Source organism: Notothenia coriiceps, unplaced genomic scaffold, assembly GCF_000735185.1.
Source record: "Notothenia coriiceps isolate Sejong01 unplaced genomic scaffold, NC01 NC01_scaffold00020078, whole genome shotgun sequence".
Lineage (NCBI taxonomy): Eukaryota > Metazoa > Chordata > Actinopteri > Perciformes > Nototheniidae > Notothenia > Notothenia coriiceps.
In genome coordinates, this window is record NW_011352779.1 from 216,766 (window position 1) to 229,909 (window position 13,144).

At 40.4% G+C, this 13,144-nt stretch overlaps 1 protein-coding gene across 1 annotated transcript in view; it reads right to left on the reverse strand.

The window, feature by feature from the left end:
• The window catches only part of LOC104952470 (protein kinase C alpha type), a 99,028-nt gene that overhangs the window by 6,616 nt on the left and 79,268 nt on the right, over positions 1 to 13,144 (reverse strand). Inside the window, exons 14-15 of the mRNA XM_010779290.1 lie at positions 11,653 to 11,760; positions 7,803 to 7,943 (exon numbers count right to left, since the gene is read on the reverse strand). Of these exons, the coding sequence (XP_010777592.1) occupies positions 7,803 to 7,943; positions 11,653 to 11,760 (249 nt within the window). The remainder of the gene's footprint in view (positions 1 to 7,802; positions 7,944 to 11,652; positions 11,761 to 13,144) is intronic.

Here is a 13,144-nt window from a genome sequence, read left to right on the forward strand (position 1 = left end):
TTACATGTAAAGTCAATGCAGAGACCCGGACAGACGCAAATTCGCTCGGTGCGCATGAAGCAGTTGATACGAATGCCGCGGCGCGATTGAAGGGGGCCGCGACAAACTGTCAAGTTCAATTTTTTTCAACTCGAGCATCAAATTCGGGTGACGCCATCTCGCGGTAGCTAATTAGCGGTGAGAATTTCAGCCTGCCGTCACTGAAGTTGACCCACAAAACCAAAACATCAGCCGTTAGCTGTTAGCCCTCAGAGCTCACAGCTCCTCATATCTGTTCAGAAACTAGACAAAAGTTAAAGAAGTACAAAACACAGACTGTCTGTGTCATGGCGAATACAGTCGCTGGTTTATTTATGTCTGTAGGCCGTTGTTGTGAGTGTGGACAGAGCGGATACCGGTTAGTTTAGCCTGATCGATCCGATCTCCATTCAGAAAACACGCATTTTAAAGGTTTTTCGCCTGCCGCCTTTGTCTGCAGACTTGTCAAAACATTAATTCATGTTTTTTTACTAACTGTTTTTTAAAGGATCGCGCCAAAAGATGTTAGATTATCATAATCTTATAGCTGGGTCTTATCAGACACGTAATCCGATAGGTCTACAGACACAAGCGTTTCAGCTTTCAATGACAAGACCGATTTAGAAGTAGAAGCATCTCTAACATTGTTTTGTCATATTTTTTTTCTCAAGTAGCACCACCACAGTATAAGCAAAGCCCTCCTGGCATCTACTGACTTCTGCTTCACCAATCATATATTGCAATTGTATTAGGTTAAGATAAAACCTTCTCGTTTTCAAGGGGGTCCATGTAAACTGACCTGAACATTCTAGAATGTTGAATACAACTTCTAGAATATAAAATGACAATTCTAGAATGTTGAATACAAATTCTAGAATATAAAATGACAGTTCTAGAATGTTGAATACAGATTCTAGAATGTTGAATACAAATTCTAGAATGTTGAAGGAAAATTCTAGAATGTAGAAATGACAGTTTTAGAATGTTGAATACAGATTCAACATTCTAGAATGTTGAATGACAATTATGTTGAATGACTATTCTAGAATGTTGAATACAAATTCTAGAATGTTGAATGAAAATTCTAGAATGTTGAATGAAAATTCTAGAATGTTGAATACAAATTCGGGAATATAAAATTACAATTCTAGAATGTTGAATACAAATTCTTAAAATATAAAATGACAATTCTAGAATGTTGAATGAAAATTCTAGAATGTTAAATTACAGTTCTAGAATGTTGAATACAAATTCTAGAATGTTGAATGACAATTCTAGAATGTTGAATATGAATTCTAGAATGTTGGATACGAATTCTAGAATGTTGAATACAACCCAATTCTACAATGACAAATTCCTGAAGCATCTTTCTCTGTAAAATTCCAGACTTACTAGAAAATGTTTTCAGTGCATTTTTTATGAATTTGATGATGGAAATTACCCTTAAATGAATAACAAATGTGGCCTTACTTCAACCCAAATGTATCAGACTTTGTGTAAGAGTTGAACTACACATTGTATACCTATTTAATATTAAATACAAATTCTCATGACCCCTCCTGAGGAATTAAATAATACAAATAAATAAATACAAACAAAAATACAAATCGTAAGTCTTTCTCTTATTTCCCGTAGGCTGAGGAACGGCATAAATGCTCAGTGAAGTTGCAACAGTCTGTGCCTCTCTTTTTTTCTTTAAGCTACAGTGAGTCACAACTCACCCATATTGCCATAATGTTCTGTTGTGTGTGTGTGTGTGTGTGTGTGTGTGTGTGTGTGTGTGTGTGTGTGTGTGTGTGTGTGTGTGTGTGTGTGTGTGTGTGTGTGTGTGTGTGTGTGTAGTAGAGAGAGAGTGTGTGTGTGTGTGTGTGTGTGTGTGTGTGTGTGTGTGTGTGTGTGTGTGTGTGTGTGTGTGTGTGTGTGTGTGTGTGTGTGTGTATCCCATCAGGCCCGCGCTTCATTTGCCCGGACTCTGTTCAGAGACTTTTGTGCAGTGACTCAGTCCTCCCGGTCTGTCTTGTTCTGAGTCCCTCCCTTCATTTAAAGCTCCAATAACTATCAATCAGTGCCTTCCTATATGAACTTGTTTCTCTATCCTTCCCTGCTACCGTTAGCCACAAAGACATTCAGACATCCACATATGGCAATCAGAACTGTTATACTCAAGAAATGTGCGTGATTTCATGCCCACACTGCTTGCTGGATGTGGCTTCCATCTAATGAGATACAGACGGCTGCACTGTGGCGGCTAGAAATACGGATCAACAATAACTTGGCTAACACTCGTTCTACCACACACTGAGTCCTACACGCTGTATGATGCCCTGGCTGTACAGATACAGATGGTTTAAATGTCTCAGCTGGATGCAGCCAGCGTATTGATTGCAATCCCGCAGGTGTCACAGGCGGATAAAGTGAGATTGAGCGGGGATAGGAAAAAGGAAAGAGAAGGAGTGTATTAAAGTGTCAGGCTTAGACCTAGTAAGGGGTGAGAGGCAGGTGTCTTATAGCCATTTGACTTGGAACAGCACTTCATTACATAGCAAGATGGACATAATGGATTGTTGTATAGCAGGTTATAGTGGTAACAGAGATAACTTAACAACGTTTTCTTACTCTTTTTCAGAATTCACCTCTACCAACCACCTCTTAGCATGCACTTTGCAAAAAGACATGCACGTTTGCATGCCTTCACCTCCCTTTAACTTCAGCGTGGACAGATACAAGCACAGAAGCTTTCCTCTCCCCCTCCGATATTGACTAACTCCCCCCACAGACAAATGAGCAGCAAATAGACGAGGCTTTCATGCAAGGAAATCTTCCTCCTCTGCTGTTTTCAATCTCTCTTAACCTTCCCACATCTGCACATTTACTCACACATACACACACAAAGCACACACAGCATTTCCATGACACCCAGCCCGTATGGTCAGCAGAGACTACATGGACAAAGAGGTCAGGATTCACCTTATTAGAGGAACTGGAGCCCTTGGGGGTTGAAACAGAAGAGAACTACAATATTTAAACTGAATGTTTAACAGACTCACGCACACACACGAAACACTGACCTGCGTCACCCCTGTTGACTCCTGGTCCTCACACTTAGTCTACGTGCGTGCGTGTGTGTTTGTGTATATGTGTGTTTGTTTGAAGGACAATGATAGAAAGACAGGGCGAGAGTGTGTGTGCTCTGCCTTATCATGTGTAATCTTCATGGATTTCCAAACTACTCCTAACTGTGCAGCCAAATGTGATCTATACTGTATGAGATTATGCCTTCATGATAAATGAATGCCACATTATTTATACATTCAGATGAGAGGCTTTGAAATGACTTACAGCCCATATAACATATGCGATAAGGAGCATACGCCTGCAGCTGTGTTTCGACTTTACTGAAGAGTTTCATGTCAAGGCAGTATTATCTTCCTCATCAGACTGACATCAGCCTATTCAATAGGCACAGCCTCTAATTAATTTTTTCTGCAGACTATAAAAGGTCTGTGCTGGGGTTGTCTTGGCTCTGGTTTTGTTGTCAGCATGGAATCACATTCAACTCTGGCATTCTTCTTGGAGTGGGCAGTGGATTATGCTAATGGTATAACTTCCTGATTCCTGATGATTGGTTGGCTTATCAATTAAACAACTGAAGGGAATATTAAAGTTAACTTATTTCAAAAATCTGATAATCAAAATGACAAGAAACACAGTTTTTTAGGCTCTGTTGACACACGGAGATTTCCTGATTTTCTCTGTTTAATATAATTGAAACTGAATATATTTTTGGTCTTTGCAGCCCAACATATGTCTTACATTCTTAACACACATTTTTGGCACTGTAAGCAACTCTTAAAGGATATGTGACAAAGGACTGCAATCAAATTACATCTGCATGAATATCAACAAATATGAATACATCGTGTTGCAGTCACTTCATATAATGAGACCTACCATAGGCTCAGAGTATTTAATTTACTATAAATCTCCAAAGCATATTGGAGTATCAACAATCCGTGTATCAATCACACTTGTGCTGGTAGATGTGATGCTTATGCAATAACAGTGTAATTGTTTTATGCTGTAGACTCCCTGAAGCCCTAGATAAACTACTGAGTAGCAACCTGTACTTGTTGTATACCGCCACTTGACCCCCATCATCCTGCACAGGATGAACAGATATAGGAATGAGTGAATGGATGGATGGTCATGGATAATGGTTGTTAAGGTAATTACAGTCAGAGTCCTGCATCGGGTCGGGTACCCGCGGGTACCCGACGGGTGACCCGCAAAAAAGGTGATTCGCGGGTGGTATTTTTTCAAACACTTTTTTCCGGGTTCGGTTCTGGGTAAAACAAAGATGATGCGGGTCGGGTTGCGGGTGTTGCATAATAAATATATTAAAATAATAATAATTTAGTTTAATGTTTAAATCCTCAGACCTCTCCCCCGCAGGACCGCGCATAATCATAACCTCTGCAGCGCATCAATCTGCTTCTGAGCGCTGTACATTCTGAATGACTGAGGTGAAGCTCTCCAGCGGAGAATACAGCATTTTCCAACACTTCCTCAAGAGCGAAATCCAACGTCTTGGAGGCTTTTGGTGTCCTCCTAGATGGAGAACATCCCACGCTTTTTGAGACAAATATGCAACTGCGTGTGTTAATAATTGCACGTTTTCACTGCTCATATATATATGCGGGTTCGGGTCGGGTTGCGGATCCTGTGCCGACGGGTCGGGTCGGGTTGCGGAACTAATTGGTAATATGTGCGGGTAGCGGGGCGGGTTCGGTATTGCACGTCGCGGGTGCGGGGCGGGAGCGGGTCTTGAAAATCAGACCCGGGCAGGACTCTGATTACAGTATGTTCAAGTAGAGTATATGTTTACAAGAACATCTGATTATACAATGTTGTCCCGTCCTAATGTCCACAATAGAACAATGTTAACCGTCCGGTCTACCAAAATGAAAACAAAAGAGTGACTAAGCTTTAACTAAAATATGTACATATGTGTATATAATTTAATTATTGAAGGAATCACTTACCCATCACCCATATGCAGACAACTATGCGTGCTGACTGCCTCAAAATGCACTATAACAGCTACGAATAACTAAATAAATAAATAAAGTGAAACTAACCATCTATGCAGTTGTGTCCTTTTTCTCACCAGTAGTTTTACCCCAATGTTTGCTCCAGTCTGACAGAATAATTTACGTACACTTATAGAGACAGTGAGACTGGTTTCAGTATTGACACTAATGACAGTAAGGACAAAATGGCAGACTCATCCAGTGGACTGGAAATGGTGCTTTGTTAGCCTGAGCTGGTTTAAAATATTATAATTGGCTTTCATTCTCTGATATTATGTGCAGTGTGATGTTTTTGAATGGTACATGTCTATTCTTGCAAAACAAGATATTTTAAATTACTGTCCTGACTGAAACACGATCGATTTAGAGTCTGCGGCAACACAATACTTCCGCATGAGGACACAGTGTTTCTGTGTACTTTACATGTGAGGCTTGAGTAAAATGGAATAGAGAGAAAGAGGAAAGGGATGTTATAGAGTTTGCAGGTAACACGCTTTACTGCAATATACTGTGTATATGAAAACTTCAAATCTCATAACTTTCCAGGATATGCATACATGTTCCAGACAACAACAACAACAGGAAGGGTTTCTTGGAGAAATGTGAGGGGAATTTAAAGTACTTTGTTTAAAGAAACATATTGAAAATATTGTTGTTGAAAATGTAATCTTGAGCAGCCAATTTTGTCCAAATAGTCAGTGTTTAACATATTATGACCGGCACCTTACTTTGTCTGGATTGCTACATTATGCACCAGCTGATCATTTTCATTTGAACACTGTTTAACACTGAAAACATAGCACTGTATGTCCAAGTTATATAATATAAAATAATCCTGTAGTATACTAAATTATTTGAATAGATAATCAGTTACGTCACGTCACGTCTGTCCCTCCGGTGCTAGAGCAACGCTGGCGTCTTGTCTGTTGACTGCCGCTTCTACCCCCGGACTGTTTCTGGATGTTTGTTTGTTTTGTCTACGGGTCTCTATGCTGGTTTTCGCCGATCCAAGGCTGCTCTTCACTCCGTTGTGCATCTCTCCAGCTCCGTTTCCATTCATAGGCTCCCTCACTACTGGACTGTATGCTACGTTAGCCATCAAAGCTAACAGCTGGCTCCACTCCGTCACCTTGACTACCCGGTCGTTCGTCGTCATCTGTCCCACTCCGTCGTCTACCTTCTCATATCGGTCATGCTTTTCCATCACAATAACGGCAACTCATAAATTGACTCAACAACCGATCCTCAACTACCGCCATCCGTCACGCTCTATAGACACTTCGTTGCGCACCATGGTCCACAACCTCCACCGTCACTACGCACACCCAACCAATGGGTGTCTGGCGCGGACGCCGGTGTACAGACGCTCGGAATCGATGGGTCTGTCATCGCTCGGACCACCCCTCACCTCGAGGGCGTCCTCTTCGCACGGCCGGACCCGTCGGTCTGTCTCACCCTCAACAACAACGAACTACATGCCGCGCACTGTTCGTCCAGCCCACCGCGCCCCAGGTCCAACGCGTGGTGTTAGTGGAGTGTTTTTGTGTGTCGCATGAGTGGGCTCAGGTCTCGTCGCTAGTGGTGTGGGCTCTCCGTCCTTTTGTTAGGTCACCCATTAGTCCATCAAGCTAAGCTCCTACCCCTGCCTCGTCGACAATCGAAGCCACCGCGATGNGTCCAAATAGTCAGTGTTTAACATATTATGACCGGCACCTTACTTTGTCTGGATTGCTACATTATGCACCAGCTGATCATTTTCATTTGAACACTGTTTAACACTGAAAACATAGCACTGTATGTCCAAGTTATATAATATAAAATAATCCTGTAGTATACTAAATTATTTGAATAGATAATCAGTTATAATAGGGACAATCACTTAAGCAAAAACAACACTGTAACCATACTCAAGGACAGCATCTACAGAAGTTCTGATGATTAACCTTCCCTGACAAATATGAGAGAAGACGGCAGTGAGGATCAAGTAAACAAACAGCCACAAACACAAACTCCCCAAAGGAGTGAAGAGTGGCAACAAAAGTCTTGTCCTGTAGTGATGAGCACATCTGTGGTTTAGGATTCATGCTGTTCATAAAGTTGGATTTGTTAACTTCTCTTTTTATCTGTGTTGTGTTGATGCATTCAAATTTATTTTGATTATTTCTTCCATTTATGAAAATGTTTTCGTTGCCATATAATATCTGTCTAACATTTAACATTGTGTTAAAAATAAGAGAAGTCAAACGTTTGCAGCCGAGTGTAAAACTTGTGAAACGACTTGAGTCTTTGAGAAATTTCAAATGTTTTCGCCAAAACGTCCTGTTTTTCCATTTGAAAGTTATAAATGGTTATGAAAAACAGGTGGAAAAACTGCAGTTAGTAATATTCTGTGATGAATGGAAAGTTGCAAAAATACTGAAAAGGTGTAGACAAAGAAAATAGTGCGTCTCAAAGAAAGTCATTTTTGCTGACATTTCACAATTTGCAACATGCATCCAAAGGAAAAAAGGCTCAAGATAGCAAAATCCCTCTGGTGAAAGACAGACAAGTGTAATGGGAAATGTGGCCTGCCACTCATCATGACATCTATAACAGTAATCATACCAAGCGGTGTAATACTTAATTTGATTATTCAGTATTAATGAAACCCTATTGCCCGGTGTAAAAGTGAATGTACTGTACCATAGCACTTACCGATTTTGGCTTGAAGGGCGGCTGAATCTCCCTGTTCTCCAGGCGCTCCCAGTCGATGCGACGGAAGAAGGCGTGCTCTCTGATGTCTCTCTCTCCTTCAGTGCTGCAGCCCAAACGCTTGGATGGGTGCTTGGTCATCAGCTGCTCATAGTAAGGAACAGAAAGGACATGAGGTTAGAACAAAGACAATCACAGTGGTGACCCCTCTAACGGTGTGGAAAGCATTATTCACATTAGTTCCCACAAGTTCAAAGGAAAAACGTTTCATTTTATTCATCAGTGTTTATGTAAATATCCCTTTCAGCAAATAATACAATAAGCAGCATTTCATTTCCCAGATAAACAATGAAATCAGCATTTTAATGTCTCTCTCGCAAAGTGGTCAGTGTAAGTGCATCAGGAAAACCCTCACCTGTTCCCTTCCACTATTTTGTTCTTTTACTGATGTGCTTTGTAATGGGATTTCACCTCTTTTCTAGGTCAGTAAACGACAGCTAAACAGATGAGCCTTCTGCCTTCTCTCTGCTTGTTCTGCCTTTAGAGAACCACTTCCAAATCGCACAGCAGATAACATGTGGACACTCTTTGCTCTTTGCTAAAAAGCAAACAAAGTTAATAATAATAAAAGAAAATACTCGCATGGAACATAATGAACGATGAACGTCCTTTTCTAGGCGCCTTCTGGTATTACTGAAACATAACTATCCAAATAATGTCCTGAACATGTAACAGAGGTGATCTTTGGGGCCACAGATCTCGGCCTCCGTTACGAATTGTGTAGCTTTGTTGGTAGCGAAATGTATGTGGTGTGTGCATCTGTATGTGTTTTAGTTTGTCTGTCTCTGTTTGCTGGTTTTATGTTGAAAAGTGTTCCCCTTCCCCATGTCTGTTGCTGTTGATTGCTTTAGATGTGTTGGTACTGTATGAAGAATGTGCATAAGAACTGAGGTGCAGGTACAGACACATTAAGGAAATACCACTGCACTGCCAGATCTCTGATTGTTTAACCTTTTGAAGAAAAATATAGTTTAAAAGACATGGCAATTTTAAGTGACATGCTAAAAACAATCTTTTTTAAGTGTTAAATACTGTATCTACTTGCAGGATTTTGCAGGGCAGTTTCCTGCAGTAAGCCCCTTCCCCATACAGGCCGTGGGCTGGGCCATCTGAACTAGCAGAGTGCATCCAGCCGGCAGAGCACATCAGACAGCTGTTGACGAGGAAGAAAATGACTTTTGCAGATTTCTGTCTGTCCACACGAATGTCACTCATCCTGCTGCAAACACAAGACTCTATCACCATTACAATGAGTCCCATTGCAATGTCCTTGATCCAACTGACTGCTGGGCTGACACCATGTCAATAAAACACTCCGATTATTTTTAACTTGAGCAGTTAAAATGTGATTGATGATTTTCTACTGAAAAATAGAAGATGTGGTGTTGACATTTCATGCAAAGCATTTCATCATTCTGTCTGCAAACTGTTAGCAGTCAAACATGAATTGCTTAGCCGTGCCATAAACTGTCAACAGAGGTTGCACGTGTTCACTAAGTGTAGCTAGCTATAAAGTTACCCTGCTGCTTCTGCTGAGAACATCAAACCACAAGATACGACAAGGAGAAAAATAAGTAAAAGAGAAAGCAGATGGGGTGTCTAAGTCAGCAGAGATTGTGGCTATGTACATCAGTGTGATCAGTACATCAAGGCTTTTAAAACACACATCTTTAGAGCCCAATTCATTTGCTGTTGTCGGAGAGAGCCAGGGGATCTACCGAGAAAAAACGTCTGAATAAAGATAAACCATACTTTAGTTTTTATCTCCAAACTTCTGTGTTGACAATACACACTATCTCCAGAGATTTATTCAAGCAAGTTACTAAAAATATTTGCTTCACTGACCTTTATGTCACATATTACTCTCAATATTAATTCATATCTGTCTCACTCTGATTCTCTTTCCGTAATCATAATGAACTACAACAGCATTCAGATGGGCGACCCTCTTTAGATGGCATCCCATTACTGAGATAAATGTGTATCTCCATCTGTGACCTATTTTAAATGTAATTAACTGTAAAGTTTACCCAGGCTTACTTAAAATAGAACCTATATGTATAATCGCACTCCACCAGCATATGTATGTTTGCATACAGAGATATACTGCATTGTTTATGTCCTTTTCACTGAGATACTTATGTCTTCCAAAGGTCTTATTATACATTGCAGTATGAACATCAGTTTTCTGTCAAAATTGGTTATTCTCGTTCCCTCTCTTTATTTCCCTCAAACTACTCTTTTTTCTTCTTCCAGCACATTTACCCTCTCTCTTGTGTGTAAGGCTGCTTCCAAGCACTATGTATCCATTGAGAGTAAGTGCTGCACACATTCTAGCACACGCACACCCACACGCGGTGTTAAGACACGGATGGAAAAGGGAAGAGGGGTACAGTAAAAAACAAGTGGAGTTGGGGAAAGGACAAGGAGACAAAGCGTGTTATTGCACAGCTCAGTGAATTTGCCCCGCTTCTGGACAAAAATAAAGACTTCAATTAACCACTTAAATTAAATGTGCTTTTCTGCAACCCTTGAGCTTACTTTTGGAATTTAAGAGGAAGAAAGGTATATTAACACATCCTTATGTCGCCGCTTCTGTTACGAACAGTCTCGCTGTATCTTTAAGGACTACAAGCAGTGGCTCAGTCAGTCACCGGTTGAAGTCCCCGAACAGACTTAAAATATGGAGTTTGGATTTCTACTTGGAGAGGTCTCAGTTCACCTCCTGGGCCCTGCCGTGGTGCCCTTGAGCAAGGCACCGGACAACACCCCACTCCCATTGCTCCCTGGGTCCTGTACAATAGCTGCCCACTGCTCCTAGTACTAGACTCCTGGTACTAGGATGGGTTAAAAGCAGAGAACACATTTCACTGCGTGTGCTGTGTGCTCTGCATGTGAGACCATTAAAGAGGGTTTCTTTTCCTCTTCACTGCTGCCAGGAACTGTCTGCTTCTACCGACATGAACCACATGAACAATATTTCTAAGTGACTCGCAGTTTTTATTGATCAAATAGTCCTCAGGTGAACCTCATGTCATCAGTGACTGTTATGGCAAGATTCATCCATATTTAATCTGCATCAGCTCCCCATACCATGACCATGCACTAATGTACCAGTGTTTCTTTCTTTAGTAGATACAAAGTGTGAAAGATTGTGGGAAAGTGACAACAAGTTCTCAAATATATATTTTTTATCTTGATCAAGCAAATGTATATTTCCAAATGCTAAATGCTCTCAATATCCTTTAGTGTTATTGAACAGTATGTTCTTAAGTAGCCACTAAAATAGTTTATGTTTAGAATTAAACCTTTACTAGAACAAGCTCTGTAAAATGGCTAAAAATGATTTTCAAAAACCTTTAAGAAACTAAAATCACTGAACTACTTTACAGATGCCCTTGAGAAGTATGTTGGGAGGACCTGATATATTTCCCTTCAAAGCTTTAATAATGCAAACGTTACAGACACGAGAGCTGAGCGGGAAAAGGGTAGACAACTTGAAGATGACTTCCGAGACAGTATTTAAAAAAGCCAACACGTCATTGTTAGAGCAAATGGAGTTACACTTCCTAAAGTCTGAGAAAAGTCTTGCAGCAGACGGTGACAATGCCTGTCAGTGTTTCTCCCTAGATTAACCTTGATCCCGAGATAAACGATCAGAAAAACACTGCAACACTGACATTGTAAACATTATATAAATACCCAATACACTTACCTATCATCAAGTTATCTACAAAAAAGTTTTTTTAGCAGCAGAACATGTTTTTATTGATAGCAAAGAATGTTTACTCACTCCTTTGCAGATGGAGACAGCTTCTTTGGACATAGACTTGGGGTAGGACACGTTGTGCTCCATAATGGACTGGAACAACTCATCTTCATCCTCGCCATCAAACGGAGGCTGTTGGAAAGAGGAGATCATTTTGAGAGTGTTGTTGGTGTTTCATCCATTGTCACATAACGGATGATTAAGTTATTGTTGTTAACTTGACGGCCGTTTCACTGACAAAAGTGACGTGTCATCATGAACAATGGCACCAATATTTGTTTAATGTCATTCATGCCCTCTGTTTGAAAATGTTATGAAAAAGGTTTTCCCTAATGAATGTTAGGCAGGATTCTAAATGAACTAAACAGGATGCCAAGAGGAAGAATAGTGGAGACCACAGAAAGAGGAAAAGGACAGATATAAAACACCAAATAACAAATACGTGGTTGATGTGAGCAGGTTTCACAGGAAGACCTTGCAGGGCAGATGGAGTGGATGACCCAGCTTTTTCTCGTGCTCACTGGGTGGTTATCATCAGTAACCATAATGTGGGTGTTTTGACATTCCATAAAACCACATTATTTGTCATTTCCACTCCACTGGCCCCTTTAGGCAGAGATAGCCTGTCTGTGTCATGCCCTCTTTAGCTGATTTCACGCAAGGCAGGGAAAGACAGAGGAAGGAAACGTCTCAATAAGTTTAACATTTTGTAAATTGTTTAACAGCTTGCTATGGAGTTCATTTGGGAGGGAAAAAACATACCCATGTTCATGTTATTGCATGTACTTGCACTTACACGATGTTGGCTTTAATGAAGGGGAGTCACTTCAAAAATATGTAAATAAGTAATACATGTTTTATTAAATCATTTAGTGTTGAGTCTTGGAAACATATTTAATTGAAAATCTGACAATAAAGAATTCAAACCCATCTGATTTGGTGAGATTTTGAAATGGTGTAAAGACTATCCTGAGGCAATTTAAATTAATATTGTAAAGATGGATGATACATTTTAAGCTACTCTATAGCTGCACATTTCACAAAGTTGTGATTAGTCTTTTTATCTTCAACATGGTCTGAGATTCAACTATAATTACCACTTTAATGTGGTTGTAAGTTCATGTTAAAACATCTCAGACAACACATAGTCATCATAAACAGAAAATCCCTGGGAAAAAACGTAGCAGCACCTGAACAGGTTAGCAGTAACTTCAAAAAGTTTCAAGATTTAATTGCGGGTTTTTTTGTGCACACATGCACAATCATAGACAAATTAGTGTCTGACTTCACTAAAAGAGGGCAGCATAGGTCATATCCAATGTTCACTGAATTTAATATGCCCTATGATTGGCGGGGAGATGGGGGGTTTGTGTGTACGTAGTGTACGTCACTCTTTATTATTAGGGCTGCTGGGAAAGTCTTAGGAGGCACCACCTGAGTAAATGCAGGACTTGCTTCTTGGGAAAATTCAAAGTGGGAATGTTGTGGGTGTGAGCAGTCTGTGAGCAAACTTGTG